We start from the raw sequence: 20,081 nt of genomic DNA, 5'->3' as shown, positions 1-20,081 counted from the left end.
GACTCCAATCATATTTCCATGTGAAAACACAACCTTAGACTAACATGAGTTGGTTTTCCTAGACTTAGGAATACTGACGCAATACAGTTAGACATCTTCTAAAGGCATTCATTCTCAACATGAAAAGATAATTTCTTGCGTATTTTCTAATTGTAGTATATACATATTTAGATGTAGATAGTGTGGACAACAATGCTGACAGGCCATTAAGCATGTTTAAGATTGTTCTGATGAGAAATTTCCATTTTTTTTTCTTCTCAGTTTGTACACGTATAATCATTTCCAGGATACCCACATGCTACACAGAATTGAAAGATGCCCAATTTTTCTATTAAAAAAATGAAGTTATAATTTTCTAGTGCAGAGTGACTGCACAGGAAGACTACCATAAGCAATCTACAGGAGCGCTAACAGAAGGTATTTCTGTATTTGATGTGTACTAATTACCCTTCCTCCATTTTAGATAATGTTCCATTTTCAACAATGAACTTTTCTTTAGTCAAGAAATCCCCATGTTTATAATACCTGAGAGCAATTTCCAGTGAGCTTTATCAGGATAGAGGGGCCAAAAAACCACAGGTATTACTGGGTTATAATCAGTAGGAGGAACTAATTAATCAGCATTATCATGAAACTGCTGCAGGGCAATAGGTTTCAGTAATTAAACATAAATCACGAGGGTATGTTGCAGGCATTATAAAAATAGTGACCTGATTTCACTGGGTATCAACTAGTATTTACAAAGCTACCTGAATTTTTCTGTTGCTCTGCATTGCTGTTAAATAATGAGAGTTCTGATGGTGGGGAAACTTCATTTTTCAAGTGCAGGATGATCCGAGCTGAATAAGAATGATTAAGGGAGGGGAGGAAGGTAGGCCTGGCATCAATTTGAACAAATTTTTCTTTTTCTGAAGGCTCATGTCTCCAAGGTTATGATAATAAAGTCATAAACATGCCAGCCACTTTAAGGGTCTCAGGATTAATGAAGACCAAGAAAGATGAAATGACAAACTGTGAGCCAAGCCACCACTAGTGCAAAGCTCTAACAGTAACATAGCTGCCACCAGTATTCTCAGCAGCAATATATTTAAATACAAAGAGAACTACGTATACATGGTATTGTCATATAAATATTTCCTTTATTTTTCATGGTTAAAAATTTTTTAAATTTTATTTCTTTATTTAAAAGCATACTTTATTAAAGAAACACTGGAAATGTGGATTCTTCTTGAGAAATAATCTTCCTCTTCACCGACAGATATGAAGAAACCAGATTTCTATACCAACAAATGGAAAATTAACCACTGGTGAGTCTAGTTCCAATCCCAAATCAAGGACACACATGTTAGTACTGATTCTGTCCACTCAGTTAAAACACTCCCATTCCTGAAGTACATTAGCTACTGAAATTCTAAAAATGCTCATTTTCCTGGGTATCCTCTTTTGTCAAAGGGTTTATTATTTATTATGTTATTTACAGTAATTGACATTTACGCAAAGTGGAGAGACCAGAGAAAACACTCCAGAGAATGTAAAACCTTTATCTCTTTTTAAATGTTCTTAGCAGACTATAATACTAAGCGATTATATTTAGATCTTCATGACTTGAAGGTGTCTTCAATACCTCTTAATCTGCTTTCTCCCTTCAAATTCTTTCCATTCTAAAGAGAACATTTTTGCATCTTAGTACTAATCCTGTAGAATTAAAAAAAAAAAAAAACAAAGATTCTATGTTTCATACATTTTGAATTAAAATTACCAAAGCAATAAGGATCATTTTTTTTCTTATTTAAATACTGGTACTTTCTATTATTCCTATTTCAAATTTAGAGTTATATATACATTGTGAAGATGTCCATGTACACAAGTTTCTGCAGAACCTCCAATTTTATTATAAAACTTATTCCTCACACACATTAGAGAACTATGTATGTTCACTTTCACATGTTTAAACAACCCAAGAAGGGTGGCATATTTTAAAGTTAACAACACTTTTTATCATAAAAACAGACAGAGATTAATGGTGACACTAGCATTTGGTTACTCTGACTGATTAGCTAGGCTCCTGACTTTTTATATTCATTATTGTTGGCTAATGTGACACTGGATTGTACGTATCACATGCATCTTCCAGGAGATAAAGAAGGAATACAAAAAACGCAAATTCTAAGCAGATGATTTTGCTACTTTTAGCACTTCTGGTAAAAGGGCTAGTTGAAGTTAAACAGGAAAGCTATTAACAAAAAGAAAAGTAGGGGACAAGATACCTGTGGATTTCATTTACTCACATTTGCACTGGTCCTCCTTATTGGAGGCTAACTGAAAACAGACCAGACCATGACTTCTAGCTTTATGTTGGTCACTTTCAAATACTCCAATGACACTCTCCAATAATTTTATTATTTCCAGTTTTATGACACCATACTATGCTTTTCACACTGTTTAAATTTCCCATTTCTATAATCCAAATGCCAAAAAATTACTACATTCCCTTATACAGTCAAAAACAGGTTTACTGGAATGTTGTTAGTTATAGCTGAAGGCAGCAACATTTACATTTAGCTTTTGTTACACCCATAAACATGTGAAAATTGCTTGCAAAGCAATTGTAATATGAGAAGAATCTTGCAAATATCAATGGAATGGTTACACACGTCTTTCGGCATAATGATTTGGTACTCTACAGAGGCTCCCTGATCACCAGCCTGACCCCCACCTTGATGCAACAAATGCAAGTCCTTATGCCATTAAAATAACAGTATGAAATATCATTATCAGTGTTTAACTATATATACAAATAATGAACTGGCAAGTATCTAGTTTCAAATTAGACCTTTGGAATATGGCAAAATCGAGGCTGGTTATCTTTGCCTTAAACATAATTTTTTTTTCTTTTTTTTTTTGCGGTACGTGGGCCTCTCACTGTTGTGGCCTCTCTCGTTGCGGAGCATAGGCTCCGGACGCGCAGGCTCATCGGCCATGGCTCACGGGCCCAGCAGCTCCACGGCATGTGGGATCCTCCTGGACCGGGGCACGAACCCGTGTCCCCTGCATCGGCAGGCGGACTCTCAACCACTGCGCCACCAGGGCAGCCCCGCCTTAAACATAATTATTAAAAGCACACTTTGTTGGAAGGGAAGAAGATAATGGGACATTCTCAATGCTCCAATTTGAAGTGATACTTGCCTCTTAATTTCTTGAAAAAGAAGCTTTGAAAGTTATATACATGGGTTTCATTTAAATTATGCAGCAATCTTTTATTATTATTGTCCCAGATTTTGTTTAATGAAGATCTGTCATCAAATCAAGTACGGTATTTCACAACTATAAGAACTGCAAGAGAAAAAAATGAAAAAGAAACATCAAAGTCAGATTCATATGCTATGTTAGAAACAATACTCCTAAATGTAGCTGTGTCCAGTTTGAAAATAGTTAATGAGGACAACTTTTATCTGAAATGATAGATAACAAATGGGAATGGAGAAGCAAAAATATGAAATAACCTAAATGTCTAACATTAGAATTTTGATCAAATAGATTATTATATAACCATAGCATAAAGCAGCTAAAATACTTTCTAAATATTTAATAACATGGGAAAATATTCACAATATATTTATTAGAAAGTATACATATGATCTTAGTTTTTGAAAAACATGTTTATATATTAATAAATAGGAAAAGACTTAAAGTATATACAATAGTTATATTAATAGTAGCTATCTCTGTGTGATAAGAGAACAGTTAGATTTTATTTTCTTCTTTATGTTATTCAACATTCCATGGGTTGATTCTTGGTACTGGCAGTAGTTATGTTCTATAAAGTCATCACAAACACTGAATGAGTAAACACTGAACCACTGCTCTGAGGAGAAACACAGGCTTAAATCCCTGCCAGCCTCTGGCTACAACATTTTTGACAACTAATCCATACATAACCTTGTTTTACATGTTTCTGTGTGAAGACACTATATTTACTATATACTGTTGGCTTATTTACTATATACTATATACTGTTGGCTTATTTACTATATTTTACTATATACTGGATATATACTGTTGGCTTATTAACACTGAACTCCTGTCCAACAGTGCTGTCACTCACGCCTGAACAAAGCTCATCTAACACGTGTATTTCCTCCATAAGACACATCACAGCCTTGCTGTGCTCAGCAACACTAGCCAGCACTGCAGCACCAGTATACTTGGGGGCTTTTTAAACAGCAAAAGCATCAACAAGACACACAAAAATGTGAGAAACTGTGCACTAACATTCGCTTCTCTGACCGCATCTGCCAATGACTCTGAAAGCATTGGGGTAACTGATCAATGTTAGCTAGTAGGTGAAGTCACAAACACAGAATCCACAAATGATGAGGACTGACTTTTTCTTTAGAACAAAATCTTTTTTTCTGTTTAAAAAGAGTATCACCATGGAATTTTTCAAATGGCTATTCTGAGATACTTTCCAAATCTTTATAAAATCCCTGTAAACAGAGATAAAGAAGCTTTGGAGAAAAGGAGATATTAAAAATGATCTGACCAAAGAAAGACAAATATATGATATCACTTGTATGTGGAATCTAAAAAGTAATACATATGAATCCATATACAAAACAGAAACAGACTCACAGTCATAGAAAACAAACTTCTGGTTATCAAAGAGGAAAGGGGAGGGGGAGGGACAGATTAGGAATACGGGATTAACAGATACAAGATACTATACTTAAAATAGATAAGCAACAAGGACCTACTATATAGCACAGGGAACTGTATTCAGTATCTTGTAATAACCTAAAATGGAAAATAATCTGAAATAATATATAACTGAATCATTTTGCTGTATACCTGAAACTAACACAACAATGTAAATCAACTACACTAAAAAAATTTTTTTTGAATGATCTGATTTTAAAAAGAATATTAAGGGGAAAAAGGAAAGGCAAGAGTTATGTTTCAATGACTGAAATGAAGCTCAAATCCAAAAGAAAAATTATCATCTGGAGAATTTATCTGGATTTTCCTTCAAACACAATATTATGAAATGCAAGCTGCCATATCTAAAAGTTAAAAATAAATAGAAAATGTGTGTTATGGTCCTGAGCGTTAATAGTAGCCATATTTGGCCTCAAACAAATCACTTAGCCCTGCCTTTGCAGGGGTAGGGGTGGAGGGTAGGACAGAGGTTCTCTTTGAGAATCTGATGAAAGATAGATATACTCTCACCATAAAACTGTACATATACACATTCACATAAAATTTTACATACAATTTATGTGCATTTTCAGAGAGCTACAGATTCTAGGTTAAGAGCTCCTTACTGGAGTCAGAAGTCATTACTCAATCCTGACATTAGTCATACTAGGTCAACTGAATATAAATTAAAAAGGAAATTTAAATGAACTTCAAAACAAATGACACCCCCTCCAAATTAATAATCCAGTAAATACTTACTGATAATCACTAACAAAACGATAACAGCAACCAAAGCCATGATGGCTTTTATCTACAACACACAAAAAGGCATGAGAAAGATTAATGTCTGACTTGTTAATAAAGACTATCTGTTGTGCTTTTTACCACATTACACTAACTCATCATTGGACAGGCTCATTCCTTGAAAGGTTTCCAAATTTTTTCTCATATGAACTTCTGACTATTTGCATCTTTCTGTAATAATCAGAGTTCCCCAAATTTGAGGGTTTTGGCTTGCCTAGATTTTATTGTTTAAGGCTGCAGAGTAAACAGGAATAATCAAAGCCTTTATGGGCCTGCTCTTTTTTATTTATGATTTCTCACACATTTCTAATCTAAGACCAGGAAAAGAACAATATTTTATCAACTCTGTTCAGAAGTGTCAGGATATTATGAATAAGATTAGCATCCAATACAGATGGTTCAATATATATAGAATAAGGCAGCATTTTTTATAGCACTTATTCTCAAAGTATATTAGAATTCTGTTAGTTTTTGCTCCCCTTACTTTCTTCTTAGCATTTTTATCTTCATTTTGAGGAATATAGTTTATACTTTTCGTGAAGAACCTCATTTAATAAATAACTTGCCTAAGAGCATTCTGTGTGTCAGTTTCACAGTCGAGAAGAGAAACCTTAAGATTAGTCCTTAGCTAGTTAATATTTTAGGTCTACATCACCTCTCTCCATAAAATTGTCACATTCCTCATCTAATCCTAAAATGCATAAATTATAAATTGACTTGATTTTCCTGATGAATTCAAATGAGTCTTGTTTTCACCAAACATTTTCATAGATAATTGATTAAGATGGTTCATTCAGAAAAAAGATACCCAGTTATTATAAACACATAAAACACTCTGATGAATATCACAAACAGCAACTAGAAGTAGCTAATGAAATGTTTCTAAAATAAAACTACTGGCTGCATTTTAGTGGCATTACACTCATGATGAGAACAAAGTGACCAAGAGAATACATGGAGGCGTTCCAATTTGAATACCACGTGCCTATTAAAATTATTAATTATGATAACCAAAAAATGTAGAAAGTACTTTACACTGTAAAGTACTTTAGTGACCAAGTGATCCAGAGAATATATGGAAGCTCTGCATCTTTTTTTTAAGCTGAAAACATTTCTAAAGTAATGTGGAATTTTACAATAGCTTTTCAACTTTACCAAAAATATATCTTAATTTGCCCTGTTAATTTGTGCTAGCCTTAACATTTAGAAGATTTAAATGGAAATATCAATACCAATTTTAAAATACCTAAATAAACGGAGTTTCTAACGCTGGCCAGGAAACGTTTACAACCAAAAATGGCAGCAATGTATTCATGCATGTACAAAGTTCTCTTCTTCCAAACAACATAGACAAAAATCTGTTTCTCATTAAACACATAAGAGCCTCAGAGCCCCATAAGATACTTAAGAGAGGTGTCACTGATTCTCTCTCCTCACCCATTGGATAATTCTGTTCACTTACTTATTTTTAAAGTCAGGTTTATTAAAATATACTTTACATACAATAAAATTCACCCTCTTAAAGTTCATTTTGATGCGTTTTGACATACATACAGTTGTCAACCATCACCTTCATAGTCAAACATAAGACATTTTCATCACTCAAAAAGTTCCCTCATGCCCTGCTGTAGTCAATCTCTACCCCTCCATCCTTAGCCACTGGCAACCTCTGATCTCTTTTCTGTCCCTATATCCCTTTCCTTAGCTCTTCCCAAATAATCATTATGAAGTTAATCAAGAAAATGGTAGTGATATAGAGACTATTTAAAAATATAAATTAAAAATAGAATTCAATTTTTCCCCTTAAAAGCATACTATTCCTTTGATGTGGACCCCATAAAGTACAAAATGAAACTCTTTAGATATAGCTAAAAAAAAGCTAGGCAAAATGCACATTATCATTTTGTTAATGGCCACATGAATGAGTCATGTGGGGAGAGGAGGTAGCTCACGGACCTTTTGTTCTTCCAAACTAGTCTGCAGGATAGAAAATTTCTATAGAAATAGAAAATTTATTCATTAAAGAAAAACAGAAAATTTAAATTCTACATAAGAGGAGCAATGAAACTTGTTTCTTTCCCTAAGTTCTACTTCTGAAAGTAAGAGGATTCAACAGGTCAACAGACAGAAATAAGCAAATCCAAGGCAACTCTTGAATGAAATCCTTGGCATATGTCCACATCAAGTTTTGAAAGTTATTGCTAAACTTGAAAATGAGAGACTAAAAACAATGTGGTATATCCAAGGTTTTCAACAAAGCCAAAAATGACAAATTTTTCTTTTATATCTTATTTCTCCTATCCAAGTACTAACCAGGTCTGACCCTGCTTAGCTTCTGAGATCAGGCAGGTTGAGGGTGGTATGGCATAAGACTGTATCTTATTTCTCTGGAATAATGAGGGACAGTGGGATTTTCTTTTTAGCCCCATTTGCCATATGGATTCTGACACATTAAACTGCTTTTATTTTTTTCTCCATCCAACAGAAAATTGTATTTTTCTCTGGCTTGCTTTCTGTCTTTTAAATATCTCTATGTAATGCTATAGGTTGCTCCAAAGAGGTACTAAAAATAAATTACAAGTTAATATTTCTTACAAGATAAATCTAGAGGAAGCTAAATTATTAATAAAATGTGGATTACTCTCTAAGAAGAAATCCATGAAAACATCCTTTTAGGCACTGCTTGATTCCTTTAGTTATTTCTGACCCATAAGATACTAATTCAACAAATATTTACTGAGTTCCACCATGTCCCAGGTTCAGAAGATATAATAATAAGCAAGACAGCTGTAGTCCCGTTCCCCACAGAGCTTATCCCCTAGAGGCCCTTTTTTCTTCATGTCTTTGAATACCACTGGATATGCTGACAGACCTATCCAATATCTTCCAATTTACTTACTTTGCATCCACGCCACCACATTTGCCTTCGAAGTTGTTTGGATCTGTTGCTAAAAGCAGTTGCATTATCCGATAGGCTTTCTATATCACATAGAGGATGGAGAGAAGGATTAATCAACATAACAGCACTCTTATCTAGTCACACAAAGACAAGAAAACATTAATTTCTACTTCTGCAAATCTATTCCCTTTTAAGCATGAAAACATCTTTCCTTTCCTCTATCCACAAACTCTGGCATTCTGTATTCTAAAAAAAAAAAAACAAAAAGTAAAAAATGGCTGCAGGTCAGTTTGCTCAATCCACTTTTACAATAAGAGTAAGAGAAGTCTTCCCATTTCAAATAAACTTATGAATTCTGGTAGAAATACTCTTTAAAAATTCAAATACTTGGCACAACTATAGAAAAAAAAATTTACACATGGAGAAGGCTAGGTTCTTAGAAGATATCAAAAGTGACTGATTTTGAAGCAAAACAATATATTTTTTAAGTGTTTAAGTTTTTTGGTTAAAAAAGTCTGTCAAGGATTAATCAGATATTCACTCAGCCATTCATCATCTAAAAAATATGTGAGTGCCTAATAAGTGCCATGGACTGTTATAAGAACAGAGACTAACATTTGTCGGTAAAGAAATGTTACTAAGTCATCAGAGAAAGCATAAGATAAAAATATTAGATATGTGTGAAATAAGTTTGAAAAGAAGTGATTAGACCTATCCTCCCTGAGATCAGGAGAAATACAAAGCACATCAACGTAACAGGACAAAAGAAAAAAATAATCTAACTCTTCAACAATGAATTTTTAATCTTTCCATTCTCAACTGATCAATTAAAGAAATAATACAACAGTAAGATGATTCAAAGCAAAGGGAGCTACATACAACTCAATAACAAAAAAGCAAACAACCCAACTGAAAACTGGGCAGAAGACTTAAATAGACATTTCTCCAAAGAAGACATACAGATGGCCAACAGGCACATGAAAAGACGGTCAACATTTCTAATGATTAGAGAAATGCAAATCAAAACTACAATGAGGTACCACCTTGTATCGGTCAGAATGGCCATCATTAAAAAGTCTACAAATGACAAATGCTTAAGAGGGTGTGGAGAAAAAGGAATCCTCCTACACTGTTGGTGGGAATGTAAATTGTGCAGCCACTGTGGAAAACAGTATGAAGGTTCCTCAAAAAACTAAAAATAGAGTTGCCATATGATCCTGCAATCCCACTTCCAGGCATATATCTGGAGGAAACTATAACTGAAAAAGATACATGCACCCCAATGTTCACTGCAGCACTATTTCCAATAGCCAAGACATAGTAACAACTTAAATGTTCATCAACAGATGAATGGATAAAGAAGATGTGGTACATATTACAATGGAATACTATGCCAGAAAAAAGAGTGAAATAATGCCATTTGCAGCAACATGGATGGACCTAGAGATTATTATACTAAGTGAAGTAAGTCAGCAAGAGAAAGACAAATATCATAGGATATCACTTACATTTGGAATCTAAAATATGACACAAATGAACATATCTACGAAACAGAAACACTCACAGACATAGGAAACAGACTTGTGGTTGCCAAGGGTGGGGGGTGGCGGGGTGGGGGAAAGGATGGATTGGGAGTTTGGGATTAGCAGATGCAAACTATTATACACAGAATGAATAAACAACAAGGTCCTACTGTATAGCACAGGGAATTATATTCAATATCCTGTGATAAACCATAATGGAAAAGAATATGAAACAGAATATATATATATATGTATAACTGAATCACTTTACAGTAGAAATGAACACAACATTGTAAATCAACTATACTTGAATAAAATAAATTGTATATAAAAAAAATAAAGTAAAGAGAGCTAAAGTTAAAAACATTAAAACCATAAATGCCATTTTTCCTAAGTCAAGATTCCTAAACTTTGGCTAGAAAAATGCAAGAAGTAAACTATCAAAATACAGATTAATAACATCAAGAATTATATGAAGTATCTGTACCTGATTTGTCCTGTAGTTCATCTAGTCTCTCCCCTCTTTCTATTACCTTTGTAATATTTTCTTGCATGACATCAATGACTTCATCCACCTGGTTCTGAACACTAGTTTAAAAAAAAAAGATTAAAAAATAATGCATTCTTTTGAGAATTTTACAGTTTTTGAGACTTTCATTAGACATGATAGAAAACAGCAAGTTCTCAGAGTTATTCAACTCTAAAATGTTTAAGTTTAAGGCTTGTAGCAACAGTCCTTCCATTTGTGGGCTTGATTACTCAGGCAATTAAAAGACAACATGATACAAATAAAGTAATATTTAACTTATAGTTTATTCTTAACCCTGTTTCTTCAAATTAAATATACTGTCAGAATGCTCAGTAACTGCAGAATTTAGTCAAATAGCTTGACTCTACATAATCCGTTTCATTTTCTTTTCAATAGGCCACTGAGGCATCACATAGACACAGCTATAAGCTACTTTTGCTATACATATAGTTCAGACACTAAGGCTAACAAAAGTTTGCCCAGGTATGTTAGAAGCCTATGAAAAATATTCAGTTTCCAAAATGGAAAGGTACAGTATGCTCTAGGACACTAAGGCTCAGTGGGTATAACTCTTCACAGTTTCCTCTTAAACAGGGTTTAAAACAATGAGCAACACTTGGGAGGGTTTTGAAGCACCCACGAAGGAGCAAAGAGGAAACATTTTTGGTTGTTCTTCAAAATGAAAATATGATTTTCTTCTTTATATCAGGTGATGAGAGCCTGTTCCAACCAAACTTCAGACTGTTCAGTGAAGATTTTTTTTTTAAATAAATTTATTTATTTATGGCTGCATTGGGTCTTTGTTGCGCACGGGCTTTCTAGTTGCAATGAGCAGGGGCTACTCTTCGTTGTGGTGCGCGGGCTTCTCATTGCAGTGGCTTCTCTTGTTGCAGAGCATGGGCTCTAGGTGCATGGGCTCAGTAGTTGTGGCGCATGGGCTTAGTTGCTCCGCGGCATGTGGGATCTTCCCGGACCAGGGCTCAAATCCATGTCTCCTGCATTGGCAGGCGGATTCTTAACCACTGCGCCACCAGGGAAGTCCCATGTTCAATGAAGATTTAAACTAAATTCAAAAATTTAATAATTGGACCTCAGCTGCCTACTCTCACTCAGAAGTTACCCCCAGAGTACATAAACATAGAAATGATTAAGTGTCTAGTTTTCCTCTGTGGCTTCAATCATTTGACAAATGTCTAGTTTTCCCCTGTTACTTCAATCATTTGACAAAATGTTACCTTAAATTAGTTTATGGAATAAGTCATGCCAGAGCAATATTTAAAAGGAGAAATAAAATGAACTCACGGTTCTTATAACTCAAAAACTGTTTAAAATATAAAAACTGTTTAAAGTGGATTACTAGCAACTATAAGTAGATATATGTTTTAAATAAATAAGGATATGCAATTATTCTTTCTAGTTGGGGAAGTGTATCAATTTATCAAATATCACCTAGGAAGCTTTTAAAAAAATTTCACAATACACATCTCCTCACTGCCCCTCTACTCTATAGTGAGTTGGGAGTAAGGCAGGACATGTGTAATTTTGAAAGAGTTCTATCCCTTCCCTGCCACGAAGATATATCTTCAAAAAGTTTGCTTTAAAAACAAATGAAGGCCCATTTAGACACATACGGGTTCGTAAGAAGCATCCTCAGATTCAAGTAGAATTACTACGTTTGATGATAGTCACCCCCCCTCCCATGTTAAAAGCACCCACTGATTATCCACACATAGACTTCAGGGTTCATCATAGCTTCCTAGAGTTCTGTGCCTCTCACACACTATTCTACTAAACTGTATAAAACTGAAGCACAACTAAAGTGGGACATGGAGAATTCCCTTCTGCCCACACAGATCTGAAAGAGCCCCCACGTGTCTAAGAGGTCTTGTTGCAACTCCTAAGCAGACAGCTAAAGATGTAAAATCTTATACAAGAACAATGGCACAAATACTTAGGCAATTTATTCAATAAATAATTAAGAAGAGCTTACTATGTACTGTTCTAGGCACTAGGAAAACAATACTGAACGAAGCAGACAATAATTGTGGCTCTCATGGAACGTATGCTTAAATGTGCAATGAATGCACTTCATTAACCTTCAGAGTTGTTTAACAGTCTGTGTCTAACCCATTACTGTATATTGTTTACAGCATTTAACACTAAGCGAAAGTATTTATTTATTTACATGCTTATTTCCTGTCTCTCCCCATTAGAAGGTAAGTTCAACAAATGCAGAGACCTTGCCTACTTTGTTCACTTTTGTAGCCCCAGTACCTGTAACATTGCTTGGGAAAGCGTATGCACTTAATACTTAACAGCTGAATAAGTGAACAGTTTGGGTATAAGTCCTGCAAAGCACATCCAGCTACATAAGAAAGAGTTATAAGGCAGATATAAGAATGTGGAGGTCTCCATTTAACTATAATGGAAGCAGAGCTATTGTTTATCAAGGGCCAATCTTGAAATTCCTAGGTAGTTATTTTCCATCATATGCAAGAGATAATAGCCTAAAGTAAGGTGCAGCACAGTGGAAATGGACAGAATGTACGGCAGCACCTACACATAATCAGATTATAGCTATTATGGATATTAATATACCTATACTACATGTGATTTTAAAACAAAACCAAAATAACTGAAGGAATCATTATGGTCCCAGAATCCCTATAAGCAAGACTCCATGAATAATACAGGCAGATTAATTGGAATAGAATTCATAAAATTACAGATTAAGTCTTACTAGATTATGATAAACCTAGGGCTATTACCTCAACAACATGACACACATGTAATCTCTATGGCTAATGGAAACCACCCAACATTTTAATTTTTCCTGCCAAGTGATTAATAAATTATTGTTACTTTCTCCTTCACATATTACTATCCACTGGTATAACCCTCTTAATCCAGCTACTGTATAACTGTCATTCAATCTTAAGATAACGGAAAATCTCATGACTGTGCTTCTATATTTCAAGATATTTTCATGCCCAGAACACAACTTTTATAGAAAAAAAAAAAAGAAAATCATCTACTTATTTACTTTAATATAAAGGATAATTTTTAAAAAAACAAGTGGAAAGGGACCTCTCTGGTGGTCCAGTGGTTAAGACTCCACACTCCCAATGCAGGGGGCCCAGGTTCGATCCCTGGTCAGGGAACTAGATCCCACATGCCACAACCAAAGATCCAGCAAGTTGCAACTAAAGATCCTGCATGTGACAATGAAGATCCCAAGTGACGCAACTGAGACCCGGCACAGCCAAATAAATAAATAAATATTTTTTTTAAAAGTGAAAACATATTTCCCCATGATTTCTTACATTTTCATAGTAGTTACAATACTTTGATTTCTATTTTATGTTGGTCTTATCCTCACTATTATACTGTAAATGCCTTAAAAACAGAGATTGTCCCACTCATCTGTTTCCCAGGTCATGTGAAATGTGCCTAGTAGAAAATAGGCATTCAACAAATATTTTCGGATCTGAATTAAGTATTTCATTTATTCAAAAATATATATTAAGGAGTTATTATTATCCTACGCATTGAGGATACTGATGTGAATGTTTTGATGCTCAGCAAGATTACAGTCTAGTGGGGAGCACTGGTAGCTAGGATTATATTACCATATGTCAAGTGCCATAATGGAAGGAAACACATGGTATCAGTCGTGCAGCCTAGATGAATCCAGCCTGGACCAGAGATGGCATCAAGATCCTGCTGCTGAGTTTTGAGAGGTTAAGAGTGAACTGGGCAGAGTAAAAAAGGTGATGGATGGTGGGAAAGTTCTACGCTAAAGGAATAACAGGAGGGGATATTTCAGGAACCAATGATTACCTGGATATGGGTGATGGAGCTGGGGCAAGAAAAGGGTAGAGAACTTCTAGATTTATAATTTGAGCAACTGAGTAGATGTAGATGATGGTCATTAACTGAAATAGAAAATAAAGGACTCAAAGAAAAAGCAAGATTTTGAAGGAGGGGGTGGAGATTTATATCATTTCCTGTTAGAGTCATATAGTTGAAGAAAGGACACAAGAGAGAACATACCCAGGAAAATATCAAGACATGTAGAGAAAAGACATTTTAACATTGTTTTAGTAATTTATTTATTTATTTTTGCTGTGTTGGGTCTTTGTTTCTGTGCGAGTGCTTTCTCTAGTTGTGGCAAGCGGGGGGCCACTCTTCACCGCGGTGCACAGGTCTCTCACTATCGCAGCCTCTCTTGTTGCGGAGCACAGGCTCCAGACGTGCAGGCTCAGTAGTTGTGGCTCACGGGCCTAGTTGCTCCGTGGCATGTGGGATCCTCCCAGACCAACTCGTGTCCCCTGCATTATTAGGCAGATTCTCAACCACTGCGCTCGAACCCGTGTCTCCTGCATTATTAGGCAGATTCTCAACCACTGCGCCACCAGGGAAGCCCTTAACATTGTTTTAAATACTGCTTAGAGTCTGACAGCACTTGTGTTCCTGAGATGTCTCTATTCTAATTATCACCACTACAGGGAAGCCGCGTGGTGTAGTGTAGAGAGGCCAGGCTCTGGACACAGACAGATCTGGGTTTGCAATTCAGCGTTATCACTTACTATGTATGTGGCTTTGCAAGTCATTTTGCAAGCCTCTTTGAGCCTCATATTTTCTCACCTTTGAAATGAAGATGATAATCTTTCCCTTATGAGAATTAGATGTGACAAGTGTGTTTTAAACACTTAGCACGGTTCCTAACACTTAGCATGTGTTTAATGTCAGTGTTCTTCCATTAAGGAAAAAAAAAGCTCATGCTCTGCAACACACACTCGTCTGTTATTTTATAAAGAAAATATTTATTTTCACAGTTAACACCCCCATCTTGTGGCCTCTTAAGGTACTGTTGACAAGAAGTTTTAAATATATGCTGTATTTTTGCACATATATATACACACACACACATACATATATACTATATGTAGTATATATGCTGTATTTTTGCAATTATATATATACACATATAGTATATATGTACATATATACGTATATATGTGTATCTGTTCATCATAGAACATTCCTTGGGGGAATAAAGTTAAACTTGTTGGACCAAGGCTATAGATAGATTTCCTACTTCTAGCAGAGAATGTCTACAATTCATTGGAGTGGCATTTATAATGCTACTATTTAATTTAAAAGCAAAGGAAACATTCCAAAGAGAATCATAAGTTTTTTATATAGGCATGTGACTATTTAAAATCTTTCCCAAAAATCTTCCCTGAAAAGTGACATTGGAAAACTAAATAACCCATTAAAAGGACCTACTGTATCAGCACAGGGAACTATATTCAATATCTTGTAACAACCTATAATGGAAAAGAATCTGAAAAAGAATATATATATATGTACAACTGAATCACTGTGCTGTACACCTGAAATTAAACATTGTAAATCAACTTATACTTCAATTAAAAAAAGAAAGTGACACTGGGCATTTTTGTGGGATTAATCTGCTATCAACATGTCAATCAAATGCAGACAAAGCAACAATGTTGCTGATCCACACATCAAAAAAACACCCTGGGGCTTCCCTGGTGGTGCAGTGGTTGGGAGTCCGCCTGCCGATGCAGGGAATGCGGGTTTGTGCCCCGGTCCAGAGGGATCCCGCGTGCCGCGGAGCGGCTGGGCCAGTGAGCCATGGCCGCTGGGCCTGCGCGGAGCGGCTGGGCCAGTGAGCCATGGCCGCTGGGCCTGCGCGTGCGGAGCCTGTGCTATGCAACGGGAGAGGCTGCGGCAGAGAGGCACGCGTACCGAGAAAAAAAAAAAAAAACCACCCTGTATGGAAACGTTACACATTAAGCGGTGACAACACACCTTAAAGAAACTCACCAGTGCTCCCAATTTTAGTTACTAAACAAATGCCAGGAATCTGTCCTTGGGCAAGTAGCGTAGCAGGTTGTGCTCCACCATTTGGGGCCACTTTGGGCACAGGCCTGAGTCATGCCCTGGTTAGATAAACACTCATGGGGTTGTGCCAAAGGTTAATTTGTGTGTTTTGATGACTGACCATTTTCTGAGTACGTATGATAAGCCTTCAGCTCTAGAGTAAGAGCCATTACACTTCCTCAATAGTGCCTTACTGTTCTAAAATTCTGTGATCACCAACGTTATTATGGTAATTTAATATGCACATATACACATTCACGTGCATGTGTGCTTGGCACTTACTAACATAGACATATCCTGCAATGCCCACTCTGTACAACTGGCACTGGTTTTGTACAGCTGTACAAAACTGTACAGCTGGAAAGTCAGCTGACTTTCTGTACAGCTGGAAAGTCATACTCAAAAGACTCACTGGGCCACACTCAGTACCAGGCTCACTCTGCAGAGGATGTCAGACAGGAAATGAAGCACATTGGCAGGGAAAAAAACAGGTGTGTCATCAGTGGAGTCCTCTTCTCCTGTGGCAGCTGAGGTGTATATGTGGGTGGATAGAGAAGTCACTCTGGCTCAGAGAAGGGCAACCGTTCTGCCATGGCATCCTTGCAACCTTGAATGCCTTGTGATCCTTCCAAAGATGAGGATGAGTGGCTTCTGAGGCCATCTCCCACTCACCTCCCCATCTCCCCTAGGAGACTGTCATGAGACAGTTTCTTATCACCTCCCAGGTTCTGATGACATATAAGGCTTTCGACAGGATACACCTGCAGACTATAAAACCACTTAGCTGCAGGCGAGAATTGGCTCCTTTGTAATAGGGCATCTCACTTTTCATACTGTAGCCACCTGGACCCCTCTATTTTGGTATCATCATTTTTGGTGTTTAGGACAAGAACCCAGGGAGCTGGCACCTTTGGCTACTCTTCCTTTGACAATCTATGTGAGTAATAAACTGAATCTCAGTGGCTCATTGTATCTTTACTGGCTGAATCAGACACTTGAAGCAGCAGAGACTCTCTTCTGCTGGCTTGAAGAAGCAAGCACTGTGGGTTGTACAGGTGCAGGGAAGTGCATCCTGTCAACAACTACCTGAGCTTACTCAGGAGCTTCAGATGAAATCAAAGCCCTGGCGACACCTCAATTTCAGCCTTGTGAGACCCTGCAGAGGGCCCACCTAAGCAGTGACTGAACGCCTGACCCATGGAAAATGTGAGATGATGAATGTTTGCTGTTTTAGGCTGCTAGGTTCAGGGTAACTTGTTATACAGCAATAGAAAATGAAAACATCCCATTTAGTAGTCAAATCAATTTGCCGGTACCTTGCTTCTGTATTACAGAATCCATTAGCTAGGATCAGGATAAATGTGGACCTATTTCTTCACAACAACCACTACCTGACTAAAGCCCAAGTATCTAATGAATAACTTTTTTCTTTTTTAAACTGTGGTTTATTATTTATTTATTTATTTTTGTCACATCACGCAGCATGCGGGATCTTAGTTCCCCCAACAGGGATCAAACCCATGCTTCCTGCAGTGGAAGCGTGGAGTCTTAACCACTGGACCACCAGGAAAGTCCCTCATCAATAACTTGATATCCCATTACAGTACCCTTCCCACTATGTGCCATCTATATCCAGACTTAGGGTAGCAACTACCCCTCCTTAGATCCTGAACCTGGGCCATTCAGTTTATCTTCCAGTTTATCTTTTATAGCTCGGTAAGTTTCCGGGCCTATTTCACTGCTCCATTCATTCCTTCTCCCTTCTTGCCAGGACTCATATGATTCTAATGTTAGATACATTCACTACAGCATTATCCACCAGCTACCATCAACAATATATACAGAAAAGCTCTAAACTGAAAATTAATGAGCCATAAAACTTAGATCAATAAATGGATTAGGATAAGTAATAGATATGAACAAATTCTGGAAGTATATAAACAAGATACTGTACTTCAGAAAACTAAATCTATTATATTACTTTTATTATCATGCTGAAAATGGGAATCAAGCTATAGATTTAAAACCAAAGTAGACCTTGAGATTATGCTAAATAAATGAATTTGATATATAATAATTAAATTAAGAAAACCAACAACCAGGAATTGCATCTCCTTAGCTATAATTAAGAGGTAACTTTGTGAAAATGAAAAGAATGACTGGGTTTTTACAACCTAGTAGTAATATTAGTCTACATCAAGGCTCAGCAAATTTTTCTGTAAAGGGCCAGACAGATAATAGAGAGTTTAGATTTTGTGGGCCATAAGGTCTCTGTCACAACTACTCAAATCTGTCACTGTAGTTTGAAAGCAGCCAATATATCTATAGGAATGGCTGTGTTTCAATAAAACTTTACAAAAACAGGTGGCAGCCAGATTTGGCTCATATGCTGTAGTTTGCCAACCCCTGGTCCTTGTAGAAATATGCTAATCATTTAAACAAGTGAGCGTCTCACAAACTTACTGCTTAATTTTTTCATTTCTAGGTCCAAATCTTGGTCCAGATGGTCCCCTTCTGAAAACAAAACACCAAGTACATATTAATGAGAGCATTAAAACAAACCCCAAAACAGAAAACACACACACTTGCTGAATTCTAAACATGGATCATTTATCATAAGGAACCACATATTACTGGTACTGATGGAACCTAATGATATTTAATCATGTCAGTACTTCATTGGTACTTAGTGCAGGCCATCACAACTTAATTCTTCTGAATGTTATCACTTTTAATATAATTGTTAGTTATACACAGGTAGTTTTAATCATTAAACTCTGAAATACCATAAAACTAAAGTGCCAGTGACTATGAATAACTTTATGATCAATTATAGAACACTAGAAGTCCAACTACCTTGAATTTAGGCTCTAATGAAATGCTGATTTGGGGGATGGATGTAGAGAAAAATCCATTCAAAACACTAAAATTTTTCAAGTATGTTTTTTGATTACTCATCTTAAAACTTAGCAACATAACTAAAGGGAAATTTAAGAGTCTATGAAAATATTAACATTTCTCAAATTATTATCTCTCCATTATAGTCGAGTGTTGTATCATTTAAATCAATCCATTTTAATAATCTGAAAATTAAAATTTTTGGATGTTTTAAGTAATTTTCCATCTTATGATGATAGAAAATAAGGTATAAACCATAAAACTCAAAAAAGAATAGGTTCTAAACCAATTAAACACTAATTTCCCATTTCCCCCTCCTCCCAGCCCTTGGCAACCTCCGTTCTACTTTGTGTCTCTATGAATTTGATTACTCTAGGCCTCAGATAAGAAGAATCATGTAAAATGTATCCTTCTGTGACCAGCTTCTTTCACTTAGCATAATTAATGTCTTCAAGGTTCATCCATGTTGTAGCATGTGTCAGAATTTCCTTCCTTTTTAATACTGAGTACTATGCCATTGTATGTACATACCATATTTTGTTTATCTATCTTTCCACTGACGGACACTTGGGTTACTTCCACCTTTTGGCAATTATGAATAATCCTGCTATGAACAGGATTACTGTTCATAATAATCAACAGGTGTTAATTAATTTTTTTTTTTTTTTTTTTGCGGTATGTGGGCCTCTCACTGTTGTGGCCTCTCCCGTTGCGGAGCACAGGTTCCTAACACACAGGCTCAGCGGCCATGGCTCACAGGCCCAGCCGCTCTGCGGCATGTGGGATTTTCCCGGACCAGGGCACGAACCTGCGTCCCCTG

The 20,081-nt window shown here is 36.2% G+C and overlaps 1 protein-coding gene across 5 annotated transcripts in view; it reads right to left on the bottom strand.

Annotated features, from left to right (window-relative positions):
* Nucleotides 1-1,119: 1,119 nt before the first annotated feature.
* VAMP4 (vesicle associated membrane protein 4) overlaps nucleotides 1,120-20,081 on the bottom strand; it is a 30,494-nt gene continuing 11,532 nt past the window's right edge. For 3 of the 5 annotated variants that reach the window (XM_073804457.1, XM_019918540.3, XM_019918541.3), the window contains 5 exons: nucleotides 18,827-18,877; nucleotides 10,409-10,509; nucleotides 8,399-8,478; nucleotides 5,455-5,506; nucleotides 1,120-3,333 (listed from right to left, as the gene is read on the bottom strand). In XM_073804457.1, coding sequence (XP_073660558.1) covers nucleotides 3,305-3,333; nucleotides 5,455-5,506; nucleotides 8,399-8,478; nucleotides 10,409-10,509; nucleotides 18,827-18,877 — 313 coding nt within the window. In that variant the 3' untranslated portion in view covers nucleotides 1,120-3,304. The remainder of the gene's footprint in view (nucleotides 3,334-5,454; nucleotides 5,507-8,398; nucleotides 8,479-10,408; nucleotides 10,510-18,826; nucleotides 18,878-20,081) is intronic. The other 2 variants (XR_012331590.1, XM_019918543.3) reach the window with 2 other exon arrangements.

This window comes from Tursiops truncatus, chromosome 1 (assembly GCF_011762595.2).
Source record: "Tursiops truncatus isolate mTurTru1 chromosome 1, mTurTru1.mat.Y, whole genome shotgun sequence".
Classification (NCBI taxonomy): Eukaryota; Metazoa; Chordata; class Mammalia; order Artiodactyla; family Delphinidae; genus Tursiops; species Tursiops truncatus.
The sequence above is the reverse complement of the archived record's forward strand: the minus strand, read 5'-3'. Positions and strand labels throughout refer to the sequence as shown.